Genomic DNA, 18,052 nt, shown 5'->3' with positions numbered 1-18,052 from the left:
AGTTATTAAAAACTTACGGCTAGTCCCAAGTTCATGTAGTACGAGTAACTCATCCCAACTCGAGACAAGACTAGTTTTAACTCGTTGTGAAATCCACCCCTGATCATTCAAAAGCTCAGCGGATTGTATTGAATGGTCAGATAGTAGGAAGGTTAACTGTGTACTTTCTGACTCATTCACCATACGATATCATATTGATATCACTCGATAACTTTAAAATGACCAACTAAAAGCCAAATAAAATAAAATATCAACAAAATTCAATGCCACAATTTTATTGCTTTATTTTTTTAAACTACAATCAAAAACTCCTTTGGAGTGGGCGCGAATCACTCGATATAAAAAATATATAATTAACGAAATGTATTTTTAATTTTAATACAATGGTTAATAGTATAAAACATTGTGAGAAACAGGTCCCTCTGAAGTAATGTAGTTTTTGAGAAAGAAGTAATTTTCCACGAATTTGATTTCGAGACCTCAGATTTAGAATTTGAGGTCTCGAAATCAAGCATCTGAAAGCACACAACTTCGTGTGACAAGAGTGTTTTTTTCTTTCATTATTATCTAGCAATTCGACAACCGATTGAGCTAAAATTTTCACAGGTTTGTTATTTTATGCATTATGTTGAGATACATCAATAGTGAAGGCTAGTCTTTGCCAATTACCAATAGTGTCCAGTGTCTTTAATAGCCGTAGCCAGCAATTAACATTCACCCATATCCACTAATAGAACCGATAGAACCAAACAAGACATCAAGTGTTTTTTACTCAAAAATAATACATGAAAGGTGAATATTAAAAATCTGGAATTATTTGTGATGCAACTATCATATTGTATCAAATATAAAGGTTGTCCGGTAGGCACAAAAGTCCATCTAACATGAGAATATTTTTGGGGTAAGTTTTTTTTTTTATGCATGATTGGTGAAACTGAAAATTTTCAAATGAGCTCCGTTGTTATTTTACCATAAGATGGAGTATTTTGATGGATTCAATACAGTTCTTGTACAGAACACTTAAAGAGAGTTAGCGTTTTATTACACAAGTACAAAAGCAATAGGTTTAGCTTTCATCTCTTGAGTGTATTCATTCCTACAATCACGGAGGAAGAATAATCATTTCCAGGTCTCCTATTTGGACGAAAAATCATCAAAACTGCACAGGTGGAAGCTCAGCTTTTTTACTGGACATGAATTCTTTTTAAAACACCAGAATCAAAATGAGACAATACTACAATGAACTGCGTTTATTTGAACAAGCGCCAGAGCCAATTTTTTTTTTATGTAATTAAAGAAATTACACAGTAAGGTATTTTTTATTCACTTGAAAAAACAAAAAGACCATTGTCCTTGTTCTGTCGTGAGTTTACTGGCCCGACACTTAAATCACTTGCCCCAGGCCTAGAGTCCAGTGCAAAATTCAAGCCCTGATTTAGTACCAACTGCCGCCACCTGCCATCACAAAGGAAGCTCCAATATTTTTGTTTTAAGATTTAAATAATGCAGTTCTTTAAGCCAATGGGCAGTAAGCTCTGAAGGACAGAAATCCCTCAGATTTTTCAAGTTTGAGAGGAAGGCTGTGATTGGCTGATAAGAAGGTGACCGAGCCCCTTTTCAGAGTCAGGGTTTTACCATTTCCAAAGGAGGGGTGTGACGCCTCAGCTTGGCCACTGATTGTGATGAGGATGCTTGCGCTGTCGTAGGCTGTTACTGCGTATGACTCTACTCCCTCTGAAACCTGCATATTTTGAGATAAACAAAAAAAGACTTAGAGAAAGACGGATAAGAAAGTGCCTTGATGCTCTTGCCCTTTCAAAAACGAAGCATATAGGCCTGTAGTCCTGCTCAAATCCCTAACCCCCCCCCCCCCCCGCCCATGTAGCACTTATTTCTTTTCAGAACTTAGTAGTCTCCCAAATTCTGAAATTTACTCCGTAACAGCAGAATAAATAGCAAGACAAGTTCTCAAAGAACAAACCTGCACAGCAAAGTAGATATATACACACATGGTGTTCCTGCAAACTGAATATATATTAATACCTCACCATGCAATGCGTCAAATCCCATATACAAACATCCTGTCTTACAAAATTTAGCCAGAGTACAAAAGAACTTTGCAAATCAAACAAAAGGTTACCAGCTTTCAAAAAAAATATACATTGTGTAGTGTATGCGACTGGTGCCAGGATTATTTTCCAAAGCACAATTTTGTATTGCAATGTTTTCTGTTTCAACAGTGTGTCATGGCCTAGCATTTAACAGCATCGTATTCAAGCTCTGGTGTTTGATCAGCAGGGTGTGGATTCCAGTCCTGGTCGTGACACTTGTGTCTTTAAGCAATACACTTAACCATGATTGCTTCGTAAAGTTGGGAGGTTAGTGCTTTCTGCTCTACCAGCCAGGCTCCTAGTGGATAAAACTAAAGCCTACATCCGTATGAACTGTTAAGGGGGTAACCCTGTTTCAGCCCAGGAGTAGCTAAGGGTTTTGCTATGGACATTCTATACTTAAACACATGATGACTAAATGTTATACAGAGTGTTCAGCAGAGCTGGGGTTTGAGTCCCGGTCATGACACATGATTGCTTCGTAAAGTTGGGGAGGTAGTGCTTTCTACTCTACCAGCAAGGCTTCTGATGGATGATACCCAAGCCTACATCCGTATGGACTAACCATGTTTCAGCCCCAGGAGTAGGTGGCAACGGCCCCTGGAAAAGTAGTTAGTTGTCGCCCACACCTTAAAGTGGCCTTCAGGCCTTGTGTGTCTGGCGACTTGCATCAAAAAATAAAAAAATAAAGAAAGAAAGCTTTCTCACCTTAATTCTAGCCACAGCAAAATCAGGCACTGGTGGGTCATACACGGTGATGCAGGAATCCCCTGGGTCTGTCACACTGGGGAAGAGTTTGTCTTGGGCTGGGCTCGAGATGTAGGTTAGCATCTTACAAAGGTTCTCCACGTCTTTGAATTTAGGGGTGAGTCCAGCACGGACGACGTTATCTGAACAAGCCATACACTCCATGCAATCTAAAAACAAACAAAGTTCAAGGGTAAAAACAAGTTATATTCTTTACCCCCGATGCAAATCAAATCTATTAAATCGTTGCGGTACCCCCTGCTTACATATAGGTTTTCGAACAGCCACATAGCCAACTGGTTGGCTCGGTGGTTTAGTGGTGAGACATTTGCTCTAGCACGGCAAAGGTCGTGGTTTGAATCCCACACAAAAGATTTGCCTGTGGATTTTTTTTTCCATTCTGTGACAAGCTCTTTTAGGGGTCATTCAGAATTGTCAATGTTTGGAAATTTATGGTAATTGGAAATTTATGGTAATGAAACCAAGGATGCCTCATAAGTGAATCTTGTCACTTTAGCTCGCAAGCCTAAGGTAACCTATAAACAAGGGTGCTTGCCATGTGAACCATATGTGGGTTCTTTTACGTGTACACATCACCTACGACTTATTGTAGCATCTGAAGGACAAAACCTCAGGGATTTTGTGGTCGCTTTGGGTAACTTTCCCATTTCTGCTGAGGACGCTTTGTGTGAATTGAACGGATACTCTGCTTATCTTTCTCCTGAAGACGAGCAGAGTATACTGTTCGAAACGTCAAGACCACACCAGCTCTTCTCAGAGCCAACACTACCACAAAGAGATTTACATATGGTTGTACCCACAAGTTTACTATTTACTTATATAGTTTCTTCAAATTTATTAATTTCATGCAAAGCTTCAAACAATACTTGTTTATTTCCAAACTTACTGCCACTGAGATAAGCATGTGGTTCATTGGGGCCAAGAAACATTGCCTCCCCTGGCTGTAAGATGATATGATTCAGGAAATAACTACAGAAGCATCCAACATCACCGGGGAATTGAGAGTTCAGACGAAGGAGTAACTCTCGATGGCTCGTCTCTGATTCTGAAAACAAACAAAAAGAAATATAAGGCGACTATATTTGTTCAGTCCTCGATGTCACAAAGAGCCAATGCGAATCAATCCTAACTGCTAAGCAAAGTGTGATGTCACAATACAGATCACTATGGTGATACTGACAACTCAACTTGAGATAAATGGTAGTGCTTTGTAGAATCGAGCCCAGTTTATTTAAAGGGGAAGATTGTACGCCTCAAAATTTGAATGAGATGTGTGCTGTCAGTAACATTTCTAAGATTGTATGTGAGGTTTATTTTCCTGCTTGGACAAATTGGCCCCGGATTTTCGGCAACATCTCAAAAAACGTGACCACCTTTTTTCACATGTTAGTTTTATTTTACACACCTACATTTACTATAGGATTCAAACAGTTGAACCGTTCCAAAAACCAAAGGTAAACTTTGCCTAGAGCAAAAATATCACAAACTGGTTTTCCCGTCTAGGCTGTGCAGGAAGTAAGCCAACTTACAGAGCAATACAGTAGAAAAGTTTAAGATACAAACAGTTAAACACCTAGACAAATGTAGCCAATCCACTCTACACTATACCTTCAGCTTCTAGTCTCTTTACAAGGAGGTCAAGCTGTGTTTTGACGACCTCAGCTTCTCTCGTCATCAGTCCAGTAAAGCACTCCTTCAAGACGCTCTTCCCATCATTTCCTCCTGTTTCTAACTCGGCTGTCAACTTCGCTGCGTTATCTTCACCCACAACGGCTCGGAATTCTGGAACAGCTTTGAAAATAAAATAATAAAATTGTTAAGAGAGTAAAGTTTGCGGTGACACCGTGTAAGAAATCTCTTTTGTGAGCAGTGGTGTGGCTCTTAGAAAATGCAGTTTCTGCTTGACGTTTTTGATTAGTGTGCTCGGACCGTCTTCTGAATTTGATACCTTTTTGTCCCAGCTTCATAGACGATGTATTAACTTGTGACATTGTGTTTACAAAAAAGCTACAGAGCCTGCACGCACAACTTGTATACAGCTCAATGGAAGAACAAATTGTGCGTAACACAACACACTGGACCTATGGCTTTACATCCCATCCAAAGGACAAAACAATAAAAAACTCATCTATTTCAGTGAGCTGTCTGAATCGATTGGGACCTTTGACCGCTGTCAGCATTTGCTATCTCAGGTTTAGTCAGAGTCTTAATCTAGAAACTCTTGAGTAGTCAACTTACTCTTCAAGAACTCATCAATTTCAGTGAGCGGTCTGAATCCATTTAGACCTTCGAACGCTGTCAGAGCGATCGCCATCTCAGGTTTATGATTGTCGTCTGGATAATTCTCTGGATGCTCGGCACGAAGTGTCTCAGCTAATTCCTGTGAGAAAAAATTAAAACCAGTTGAGGCACTAAGAAAAACATCTAACCGCTAACAAAAGAAAATTGATGCTGTGACAAGTCTCTCTGCATTCCTTTTCAACATTGGTGTAAGTCTTAATCATAATAATAGTATTAGGTTCTTATGTATCGCTTTAAGCACTCAGTGTTTTTTCCTGCAAGGTATGATGAGCTAGGATTGAGGTATGGGACCTATTCCTTGAAAGCACCGTGTAATGGTTTACAGGGTGCTCTGGCTGGCGCAATGTGCTACAGATCAAATCAGGAACACCAGGGCAAACCCCTTCTCTTTACAATAAGTGCGCTGGGAGCGTATCAAAGCATTCAGTATTTTTCCTGCAAGGTATATGGAGCTAGGTTTTGAAGTATGAGGCCTAATCCTTCATAGCACAATGTAATGGTTTACAAGGTGCTGTTGCACAATGTGCTGCAGATAACACCAGCAACATTGGGGCAAACCCCTTCTCTTATCTATAAGTGCACATGTGGTTCTATTACGTGCATCACACAACACGCAGGACCAACGGTTTTACGTTCCATCTGAAGGACGCAGCAATACTGACAAAGTGCCACACTCTGCTGATCAGACTGGGCACCAGAGCTTGAGTCCAGTGTTCTTAATCGCTCGACCACGGCATGCCAGTCTTACCTTGTGAGGATGGGCCTGAATGGACAACGCTTTGTTCACAGATAGCACCTTGAATAGAAATGGCAGCTGAGCGTTGAACTTTGACCTGACCTTATCACCAAGGCAGTCTGGATTAGCTTGGATCCACTCCTTGAGTGGTTTGGAGTCTTCGCCGACTACGATGGACGGACCCTTGCCGTGAGTTCCCATCCAAAGCTGGAGGGGGACAAATTTACATAATTTTTATTTACAAATTTACATCTTTCGTTGATATTACTGCTTTTTGCAAAAATTAGGAACTGATAAACAGTGTAAATAATGGAGACAACAGAAGAAGTTAGAAGTCAAACCTTAACTTTCCTCACAGGACTTCAATTAGGGATAAAAGTGACTGAGACCGCAGGACTCGTACCTCAAAATGTTGACTGGCCAAGAAGTATTTGTACATTTCATCAAATAAAAGAAAAAATACTGAGTCCTGACAACATACATTTGAACTATAATGATTTGAACGCACTAAGACATCTGTGAAGAAGTTTTTACTTGACTGTCTTTTGAGGTAAATTAGGTATTACTCAACAGAATTAAAAGGCATTTTTGAGACTCAGTGACAACATTTGAACATTTGTTTCAATTTGATTCACAGTGCAGTGAGGAATGTGTGTTATTAAAATTAAATTACAAGACAGCGGAGCCAGACTTGTCCAGTAATCAGTCTAATGGCCCGACACTAAAACCGCCAGCCTCGAGCCTGCAATCCAGACTCCAGTGTAATATTTGATCCCTGCCTCGGACATGTCATACCTCTGCGTAAGGCTCATCTCCTTTGAGTTGGAAGTCGGGGTCACTTGCTTGGGTCAAGGTCGCGACCTCGCTGTCCTCTCCAATACGACCCCAGGCGTACTGTTGTACTGCACACTTTAATGCAACGGCTGAAAGAAATCAAGGAATAAAATATTGAAATGTGAGAATAATCAAAGTAAGACTGATTGAAGGGGAAGATGTGACTGTAGTTAATCAGTGAGGAAGACAATCATAAAATAAAATGATGATAAGAAAATGACAAGTCACGGTGGTCAAGTGGTTAGACTGCAGGACTTTCAATCACAAGGTTGTGGGTTCGAATCCCTCAGCTAACCGCTGATTTCACAATGACTAGAATAAATATTGTCGTCTAGTTACTGAAACACAACTTCTTGATTTGTGTATTCATAATCATAGACAATAAACCGATGTTTGTATGAGAGAGATTGGCTGTTGCCAGCTTGGTGTTTATATCCCTTTGTGGGAGTTTGCCAAGTTCCCTTGTTGATTGGAAGATCATTCAAACAAACAAACAAACAAAAAGACACCATGGGGAATTGTGGCGGTTGTTGAGCGGTTTTATATAAACATTGGACTCAAGCTCTGGTGTTTCTAATCAGCTGAATGTCCGCTTGTGGTGCTTGAGTAAAAACAATTAGACACTCTGAGAGATATATTTTGCTTTGTCTATAATGTTAATCAAGCCGTAGGTAAAGTAAAGTGCAGGGACCGAGATTTGAACCCACATTGTGATAACTTAGCAACCACAACTTGAATTCAGTGCGCTAGACCGATCGGCCATGACACGTCGTTGTAACACACTCACCAATCGGCGTAACTGTTGGTGGCTCTTCTTCATCCGCACTGCCATCTACCGGTGGCGAGGTATCTACGGTTATTTCAGGAATCTTCACTGGAGTTGAAACATTTGAGGCGGGTTTTGAATCCTCTTTCTCCTCAGCTGTCGGAGGTGATGTTGGGGGTGATTCTTTGGGTTTCTCAGCATCAGCCTCAGGAGGCTCCGCCTCTGCCTCTGCCTTTGGAGGTTGGGCCTCCACCTCTTCTGGAGGTTGTGTCTCTGGACTTGCTGGAGGTTGGGTTTCGGCAGCGGGCGTTTCTTGAGGAGGCTGCTGAGCTTCTTCTGTTGGTGGCGTCTGCTTCTTCTTTGAAACCAAACTTCCCATTTTCTTGTCTCCTCTTCTTTTCTTAATGTTTTTTTTTCTGGAACTCTTCTGAGTTCGGATGATAACAAAAACTGATGAGCGAGTTTGGAAGTTAGGTCGTTTTCAAAACAAGAATTGAAGAACTTCAGAAGAAATTGGTAAAATAGAATCGGTCACTTTGGTTTAGTCGTCACCACTTCCAAGTGACCAGTGTTTGTCACAACAACAGCACAGGCGCAGCGAGAGGTAAAACAGCAGCACAACAGCACAACAACAGCAGAGCCGTGCAGTAGATGGATGGGACCTGGCAACTAATTTTTAGAAACGAAAACCTATTTCCTCATTCACCAAGGTCCTTTCATCATCCCTGTTCCGAGTTCCAAACACACCTCTCCACAACGCACGTAAACACATTCACATCCCACGGTGGTGTAGCAGACAACAACGGATGATTTTAATCTCTAAAATTGCACCGAAGATTTAATTGGGTCTATAGGTCAGACCGTACGTGTCCTTTCTGTGTCTGTGTTGATGTGTGTGTACAAGTTGCTTTATCCTAAGTAATCGCTCATTTACTTTGATTGGCTGAAAAGCGAACTAAAAAGAGCAATCACTTTACACATGCCAGTAAAGCGCGTACTTTGTGCTCATTAACCAAATATAGTCTGGTAACTTTACGTTTTGGCAGTAGACGCCATTGATACACCATACGCAAAAAGGGTACTAGGCTACGGCTCGTTTTAAAGGGGCAAACCAGACCTTAAAGGTGAAGTTTTGTATTTTAAAATGTAAATCATCAACAAATGGTACTCAGTGGGACAGTTTTATAAAAATCCACAAGAATAGATGTGCTTTGGAAGAGTGGAACAATTTTCTAGTTTAATGGTAAACTGAAAGTTGTCAGCCACAGTTGTTACAAATCACACTTTTTTAAACCCATGACAACGGTGAATTCACCTTTAACTAAAGTTTGAACCAAGTCATGCATAACTGCAGTACTAAGCTCAGAAATAAATGATAAATCGTATGTTTTTATGAGATAAAAATTGATACGCAAATTTGTGTGTACTTTGTATAATGTTTATCTGGATTTATCTAAAACATGACTTTGGACTATAGACTCATTGAAGTTGAGAATATAATTGCAATATTTGTTTACTGATTGTCTGATCTCTCACAAAACATGACCTTATTACAGTTTGCATGAGCCATTACCAAAAAATATTCCTGTCAAATCAGATATTTAGTTTTGAAAAAAAGGTTATACAGATTTTGAGGAAATATTTTAAAGCTTCAAAGGGAACTTCTCTCAGGCTGCAGTCCAGTTCCTTTTTGTTCCCCTCCAAAAGTTTCCCATAGACTTTAAGATGTTTTAGTGAAAAGTAAAGTAATAATAAATTCAACAAACAGTTTAGTTTCATTTGTTGTGTTTTAATATCCTTGTACATCAGAATGTAACAAATTCTCCAATTTTAAAAATAGTTCAAATAAATTCACTGCTCAGTCAGCATGCCAAGTTAATCTTAAAATAGAAATCCTATTCAACAGGGCAAAATTTCATAAAGCTGTTTAGCACAAAATTCTGCTTAGCAAGAAATGAGTTGGGTACCAGTTGCAGCAATGATTACTGTATGGTATACTGGTTGGTAACCAGTTTTTGCTAAGCAAGCTTTGTTTGTGCTTAGCAAGTTTTTGTGCTTACAGGCTTTATGAAATTTGGAACAGTTAATAATTTTATAATTTGTAATACTCTCAAACATTCCGTGTGTAACAAAAACACTTTGCAATTTTGAAATAGACTTCAAGAAAAATTCATTCACAACATTTAGAAAAAAACAGAAGACTTGAAAACATAGTATTATTACTATTTCAAAGGAAATATATTTTCGACTCCATTTATTGTGCGAATTCAGACTTGAAATGGTATAAGCAAAGGCAATGTAAGAATTTGCTTCATAAATAAAATAATGCTTAGCTAATTCAGAGTAAGCAGATAACACATGTGAACCAACCAAAGCCCACATAGATTGTGTGTACTTATGACTGGTACTTAGCACAAACTTCCAGCTATTATACTTTTCCCTTTGGTACATTTTTGCTGGACGTCCAAAGACCATATTTCCAGTTCCATAACCTACTTTAAATCAAATTTAAAATAAAACTTTTTGTATAAAAGCTCCATGAAATCAGTAGAAATTGTGTAGAAATTTGTATTTAAAGGGCCATTCACACAACGCAATTTATGAGCAACCAGTTCCAGGCAATCTCCATGAAGGAAAGGCATTCACATTTCAATGTTCACATATTTTTCTTGTTGATCGTAAGACAATGTTCGAAAAATGACTCCTGTGCTACCAAAGTGGTCCTGAAGCATGCACTGCAGTTGGTTGCCTCCAAGTTGCCTGCAAAAGTTGCCTCGTGTGACAAGGCCCTAAGATTTACTAATCCGTGGTGTTTTTTTTCCTATTTTATTTTTCCGGATAATTTCTAGAACTAGTCCTGAGGCATTGGTGATGTCAATACTTTTATAAGTCAGTAAACTGGACACAACTTTCATAGAACAAAAACAAACGTTTTTAAATAAACTAAATAATATCAATGGAAACATTTGTTTGTTTTCTTCATATTTACAACAAACAGCCTACTTTCATTGCATCCTGTCAGAAACTTGTGAGTGGATTTTGAACTTTGTTTTTTTATAATGGCAACTGGAAGTCTACATGAACTGAGACGTCTTTAGCAAGAGCAACAATTGTAGACAATCGAACGACCTGCAGAAAATATAAAGACAGATTTTTGTTGAACAAGGGAAATCAAAAATACCTTGGCACTGACACCACCCTACATCATGTTGTCAGAGATTTAGTCCTCTCTCTTGTATTGAGTACGGCAATCTTCCTTTATTTGGTGTCATGTCATACAAATTGGACAGAGTTCAAAGTTTACAAAAATAGTGCAGCTTATCGTTTGGTTCATCTATGTTTCACAACCTTAAGGGTATGTGCTGGGCTGTACGAAAATGAGTCACTTGTCGCACAGCCCACTTTCAAGTACAGTGATGTTAATTGTTGTTGAGTGTTAGGGGTAAGGAGGGTGAAAAAAAAGTTGAAACCACTTTTTGTGATATGCAGTTTCCTGCTTCTTAAGGGTATACATTTTCATATTCCTCAAATAGAAACTTTTTTATCAATAAAGATAAATAAAAACATGGATTTTCCGGACCCTTTTGTGTCAATTGTGTAGTTTGTTTCCTTTACAATGTTAAAATTAAGACATGGGACCAGTCTAACAACCTCAGAAATATTTGTTTGACTCACCATTTTAGCGGCTTCATCCAGATCATCACACGCTAAGATTCTCATCCCGCTGGCTGCAATCAATGCCTTCGCATCTTCAACTTTAGAACCTGAGATAAAATTTATAAAAAGTAGATTAACAAAATCAAACACTTACATTCTCTGGCTGTGCTCCGTGTACATGCCTGCAGCTCAAACACGCTGTAGCCATGTCCTTTGCAATTCAGCTTCACAGCTGGGTTGAGTAAGAATGATAAGCCTCCCTCTAATATCTTGTCGAAGAGAATTTCATTCTAGAGTAGCAAAATATCTTTCGCGTCATGGTTGCACAGGGTTGACTGTGACACTTTGAGGAAATTATACATTTTGGAATTTTGGAACATTTCAAGGGCCACCAAGGCAATAACCAGGGACAGCGAAGGTAAATGCCTCTGTGAAGAATCAGGCTTGCAACCCCAAAACAAGTGAGCTTCACCGGAGTTGCAACTCAACAAAGTCTTATTACTGAATGTGGATGTAGCTGGTTTTTAGATGGTAGGGATTTAGTTAAAAGGGGGCTTGTTACATACCTTGTAATCTAACTACAATAGGAAGATTAAGCTTGAGATCTTGAGCTGCTGCGATGATGCCGTTAGCAATGATGTCACAATGCATAATACCACCAAAGATATTCACTAGGATTGCTCGAACCTGTAATCAATAATAAATAATCAATCAATCAATGACTTGATATCCAATAGATGTTACTGCTCACTGCTAGTACAAAGGATGCAAACTGCCTCTAGCAATCATTGGTCTAGTGGTAAGACATCTGCTCTAGCAATGCAAAGGACGTGGGTTCGAATCCCAACCGTGATTTGGCTATGGATTTTTTTCACAGAACTCTTGAAAGAACTTGAGCGCTACATTAGAGTCGCTCTTATTACTGTGCTACGATTACTGTTCTCGACATCTCCACATTGATCAAACCAAAGATTGTTTGATTTTTTTATGCTGATCAATGTTTGACGTGAGAGTGTTCCAAGAAGTTCACTCACCTTTGTGTCCGAAGTGATTAGTTTGAATGCTTCCTTCACCTGCTCAGCCGTAGCCCCGCCCCCTACATCGAGGAAGTTGGCCGGCGACCCACCATGGAGTTGAATAATATCCATTGTCGACATTGCGAGACCGGCACCATTTACTAGACAGCCGATATCTCCGTCCAGTCCGATGTAGTTGAGATTATGTTCAGCGGCGGCAACTTCTCTCTCATCTTCTTGGCTCCAGTCTTTCAGATCGTGGATTGCTTTCTGTCTGTACGCCGCGTTGTCATCAAAATTGATCTTAGCGTCCATACACAGTACTGTGTAAGTTAAAGGAAAAATATATGGTTGGTAATTACTCTTATAACATATGCCAATAAAGACTAACTTGGTTAGAAACCTCCATGGTTAGAAGTACAGCATCTTTTGATAGTATAAAGCACTTCGAAAGTAATGTGGTAACATAAACACATATCAGTTCTTATGCCCTAAAACTTGAATCTGAGTAGCATTACTGTCAGTAACGTTTTTGGATTGTTAAGGGATAACTCTTCCCGCGTGGATATATTTGCTCTGGTTTTTCGGCGATAACTCAAAAAATGCAAACCCTATTTGAAATGAACTTTTCACAGCATATTTTTTATTGTATACATCTACATTTATAGGGAACTAAAACAATCAAACAATTAAAATAAAACATAGGCATTCTTTGCCTTTAAGGGAAAGGGGAAGTCAAACACAGGTAAAAATAATCAAGGACCAGGTTGGCTCAGTGGTTTTCTTTCCCTGCCTTTCACCTCTGTGGACCCCGGCTTGAATCCCACCTCAGACCAAAGCCTTGCATATAGATTGGATTCACGATAATGCTACAGGCCTACTCATAAAACTGGTGGGCAAATGTGGCTGCCTGGCAGGCACTTTATGATCATTCTTACCATTGCCATGATTGTCTTCAGTCAGAGGGTTGATCTCAAGCATCGTGCAGTCGTTCTTAATAAACAAATTGTACAACTTCTTAAAGGTATCGGCAGCCTGAAGAAACAAAATATTGAAGACATATTGAAAAAAACATCTCAAGAGGTTGCTTGAAATCAAAATTTGTGAAATGTCAATTTGAAAACTAACTGAATGCCAAGTAGATTTTATACTACTGGAGTTTTGTGCAGGACTTGAGCCCTGTGGTCGACTTCACAATATTAAAAATGCATGGCTAGTTCTACTAAGTTAGGACGAGTAACTCGTCCTAACTCGAGATAGAACTAGTCTTAACTCTTTGTGAAATCCACCCCTTAAGTTATAAAGTTCCATCTTACCTGTGGAAGACACTGATCGGAGAAGCCCATTTGTTTAGCCATATCATTCGCTTCTTTATCTTGTATGCCTAGAAAAAATATTAATTTAGAATAAGATTCTTGCATCAGGGTTGGAACGATTGTTAACATTTAACCGGTTAACCATTTCAACAGTAATCTTTCTCTGGTAACCGTTTAACCGGTTAACCGTAAACAAACTTGAACAGGTGGAAAAGAAGCTCATAAACAATCAAAAGAGGTAGCGTTTCTGACCGGCTTTTGCTTGGAAACGACGAGTTAAACCAACGGTTCTTTTCAGAACCACCCCAACTCATTAGAGATAGTTATTACATGGTGTTACCGCAAACCTTTCCATATCTTGTTAACATTGTTTGTGCTTATTGACATTGTTTATGCGATCCAACTCTGTCATGTGTGCAAGTTTTATTGAGAAACTAGGACTAGCTGTTGCAAACTGCTTACCAACCAAAAGGACCTATGGTACAATGCAAAAGTTACTAAGTGGGCTGATGTTTCGACCCTTGTGATGAGCCTTTCCAGAGAAAGCCTCTGCTAGGGTCGCTAATGTCAGACCACTAACTAATTTGTGCAAGTTTTTATTTTCTTACCATTTATGATGTCTACTGGTATTTTGATAATTGCATTGGGATCTTCCGCTGCTACGTCTTCAATGTTTACACCCCCTTGAGAACTGCCGATCAGTACTGGTCCCTGGGGGAGTAACGATACAAAGCAGAATGGCAATAACTGAGTAAGCCTTGTTCGTTACTTCAGTCGTTACATAAAAAAACAAAAATAATTATTTCCTCAACTTTAACTTACAGTTTAAAGAAATTATGTGGTTCTGATTTCAGCTTCCGCCTTTTACCAAGGTTTGAGGTTGAGATTGAAACCCTACAGCTGATTTCACAAGGAGCCAAGATCAATCTTAACTGCCAATCGATCTTAATTATGATGCAATACCAACAACAAATCTTAAGATAAAACTTAGCGCTTTGAGGAATCGAACCCAGTTAAGATACATAAGGGTGAATCAATCATAATTGCTAAGCAAATTGTGATGTCACAATACAAATCACTATGGTAATACTGACAACACATCTTATGATGATTCTTAGCGCTTTGTGGAATCGAACCTTGGACCACTTACTCACCTGGAAGGCTCTCTCCATTGTGATAGCGAAGTAATATTCCCTCCTGGAGTACATCCTCTCACACACTAAAACCTGAACACAAAATTGAAAAACAAATAAACCACAATTTTATCAAATTTTTAAAACTTATTCATCCTGCAGTTTCATTGTCCTGAAATCTCAAAATGTTATGACACCTATCCATATTGACTCTGGCCGATTAATCCAAGCTTAAGGTTGTGTCAATTGTTTGGTTCCAGGAGGGGAGCCATGGTTGTGGACTCGACAAAATGACCCAAAAGGGAACGGCTTGGAGCTGGGTCAGTACACCTGGTTGCTCCCCTGGTTTTAAGACACCAGGTGGGACACCAGGTGGCGTTTTTTTACGGTGGAAGAAAAGATCTCACCCCTTACCTAAGAGAAAACACCTTAGTGCAAAGCTTCAAGCCTACATGATGCTTTTGATAAAACCCAATAATTCATAGCTACTTACAGCACTACACATTCTTCCACCTTCACCGGTCTGTTTTGTGATTAGTTTCCTTCCAAGCATCTGTTTAGCAAGATCTTTCACCTCCTCTGGTCTACAGAAATTATAAATCCATTAAAATTGAAAATGTTATCAAGAAGATTTTTTTTTTTTTATCTCAAAGTCAGGCTTTGAAAAGCAGACATAAATCAAGTGCAAAATTCCTAAATTGCTGACATTGTCAAATGTCAAGTCCCCTTTTTCAAATGACTAAATCATAATACAAATTAGTCCAAAATAACACCACTTACATCATTGTCACCATTATATTTTTGATTCAAGGTTCATTCTGATTAGTATAGCTCATCATGTACTATAAATTAATGCCCAATTACATGGCTCACTGTGAACAAAGAATCAGCACTTACAGAGGCATGGAGTCAAGCGCATTTCACAGTGTAACGCTTTGCTTGAACACAAGCATACTCCAAGCTACTGCGCATTATTCGCTTACACAGCTAAGAAATTCTGTGCTTGCCCTGTAAGGAAAAAATAATTTTTGCAAGAGCAAACTTACGAGTATGCAAGCTTCACTCCTCCTTTCAGGCCGCTGTCAAAAGTTCCTTTTCCTCTTCCCCCTGCCAAGACTTGGGCCTTGATGACGACATCTTCCGCACCTGTATTCAAGAATAACATCCAAGATAAAATGTAAAAGGTCCCATGGATTTTAGTGTTGCCTTAGTTTTCATTGAATGTCAGGACTTGTAAACAACTGTTCAACTTACTCAACTATAAAAAAAAAAAATTAAAAGCCACTCTAGGTAAAGTGCTACTACCATAAAAAAAAGTATACATAATCTCTAAATCTACGATTAATCCCGGCATTCCTAGATCTATTTATGTCTGGTTCAAGGACCATTCTACTGAAGGAAGAGTTGATTAGAACTCAGCTATATGCCCCATTTGAAGGATGCAGCAAAAGTATCTTGCTCAAATGCCACGACTTGGTCTCGACTTACGAATCAAACTTCATCTTAAGGCCGAGTCACACAGCAGCAAAAACAAATGATAACGATCACAACGCAAGGAGAACACTTTCTATTGGTTGAATGAGCGTGTGCCTATTCTGGGTGGAGCAACTCAACCAATAGAATGCGTTCTCTTTGCGTCAAGATCATAATCGTTTTTGTTATTGCTGCAGTGTGACTCAGCCTTTAGACTGGCTAAAGCGATAATAATAGAGGCCACTGTGAATTTGTTTTGCCTTTACATCTGTCACTCATATTGTCATAAAAGAGACCCACCAAGACTCTTTGACTTCTCATATGCCTCTTGAGGTGTCTTGGCTACCTCCGCCTTCGGGAGATTGATTCCTGCCTCTCTGAGAAGATCATAGCTCATGTACTCATGGATGGACAAATTCCTTCTTGGGTCAGAGGAAATTGCTGCATTTACTCCAAGAATATGCTGCAATCAAACAATAGTTATAACAATAAATTAAAGGAATGTTGTTAATGTATTGCACGATGTTTCATCTTTGAGAAGACAAAGTCGATTTAAAGACACTGGACACCTTTGGTAATTGTCAACGACCAGTCTTCTCACTTGGTGTATCTCAACATATGCATAAAATAACAAAACCTGTGAAAATTTGAGCTCAATCGGTCAAAAAACACCCTTCTTGTCACACGAAGTTGTGTGCTTTCAGATGCTCGATTTCGAGACCTAAAATTCTAAATCTGAGGTCTCAAAATCAAACTCATGGAAAATTACACCCTTCTCAAAAACTACATCACTTCAGAGGGAGCCGTTTCTCAGAATGTTTGATACTATCAACAGCTCCCCATTACTCGTTACCAAGTAAGGTTTTATGTTTATAATTATTTTGAGTAATTACCAATAGTGTCCACTGCCTTTAAAGTGTTCTTTTATTGGAAAAATCCTAGTCTTTTGGGAAACCAAGGGCAAGGTCAAGACCAGAGGCAACATAGGCCATGGTCTCTGTGAAATTCCAGGCATGTATTGTTATATGAAAAAGGGGTAATTTTCTCACCAAATAGCATTATTACAAAAAAAGCAGTCTTCTTTTGAACTTATTATCTCATTTACCCAGCCAAGATTATGATTTTGAATAACTTTGAAAAAAGTGAAAAATTCATGAAGTAGCAGCCAATAATGCAATTATTATACACTAAAAAAGCGAGAAAGAAAGCACAGGGAAACGCCCACCATGACCACATCACATAATAAATAAATAAATAAGACTTCTTAACATGCTTAAGCATGTTAAGCAAAAGACTGGTATAAAAAAGTCTGAACAAAAGTCAAGGTCAACATTTTTATTTATTTATAAATGTTTCTTAATAAATAAATGTAAAATGCAAGATCCCAGCTGTGAGATTATTTAGCAGTCTGTTAATATACCCCTCAATGTCAGCAAACATAACAGAAAACAGTAATATGTAAATTAGAGCATTCGACGGCAAACAACTGTCTCTGACAGTCATTACCGGTTGGGTGAACAAAATCGTATAATGAACTTTCTTTGATTTGAAGAAAATAGAATTCTAAAAGTAAAATCCACTCCCACTTTTTTAACGAACATTCTTGAAATAAACCGAGCAAATGGTCAGACAACATAACTACTTGATGTATTCTTTAACCTAGTCAATCAAATGTGCAATTTGTTCATTCAAACAAAACAACAATACCTTGGAAAGATGGCTAAATCTGTTATTTTTTGCAAAGAAATGTCGACCGTACCGACTCAAGGTGGACGCCATTTTGCACCGAATGGGTAAACGAAACAGCGCCCTCTTTCTGGCTGTCAGCGTTTTGTTTTGTAGTAATTTCCATTTCGAACATAACATTTTTGGGAAAAGGGGAAAGACAGTTTGCCCAATAATTTAAAAGAGTAAAAGCCTATTGTTTTTGGACAAAATACT

General features: G+C 38.8%; 2 protein-coding genes across 2 annotated transcripts; both read right to left on the bottom strand.

The window, feature by feature from the left end:
* Positions 1-259: 259 nt before the first annotated feature.
* LOC139945618 (mannose-6-phosphate isomerase-like) lies at positions 260-8,477 on the bottom strand. The gene is made up of 8 exons (XM_071943035.1): positions 7,538-8,477; positions 6,712-6,839; positions 5,929-6,123; positions 5,118-5,259; positions 4,488-4,670; positions 3,766-3,924; positions 2,820-3,028; positions 260-1,741 (listed from the first exon to the last, which is right to left on the bottom strand). The coding sequence occupies exons 1-8, from the start codon at positions 7,893-7,895 to the stop codon at positions 1,514-1,516; spliced, it is 1,602 nt and encodes a 533-aa protein (XP_071799136.1). The 5' UTR covers positions 7,896-8,477; the 3' UTR covers positions 260-1,513.
* Positions 8,478-9,284: 807 nt separating this feature from the next.
* LOC139945620 (succinate--CoA ligase [ADP-forming] subunit beta, mitochondrial-like) lies at positions 9,285-17,957 on the bottom strand. The gene is made up of 12 exons (XM_071943042.1): positions 17,819-17,957; positions 16,412-16,574; positions 15,685-15,784; positions 15,132-15,222; positions 14,660-14,731; positions 14,114-14,216; positions 13,506-13,573; positions 13,128-13,224; positions 12,208-12,512; positions 11,740-11,860; positions 11,192-11,280; positions 9,285-10,645 (listed from the first exon to the last, which is right to left on the bottom strand). Exons 1-12 carry the CDS (start codon positions 17,888-17,890, stop codon positions 10,571-10,573), a joined length of 1,356 nt encoding a protein of 451 aa, XP_071799143.1. The 5' UTR covers positions 17,891-17,957; the 3' UTR covers positions 9,285-10,570.
* Between the last annotated feature and the right edge of the window lie 95 nt (positions 17,958-18,052).

The sequence above is a fragment of the Asterias amurensis genome, chromosome 12, assembly GCF_032118995.1.
Source record: "Asterias amurensis chromosome 12, ASM3211899v1".
Taxonomy (NCBI): Eukaryota; Metazoa; Echinodermata; class Asteroidea; order Forcipulatida; family Asteriidae; genus Asterias; species Asterias amurensis.
Note: the sequence above shows the minus strand (reverse complement) of the source record. Positions and strands in the feature narration are given on the sequence as shown.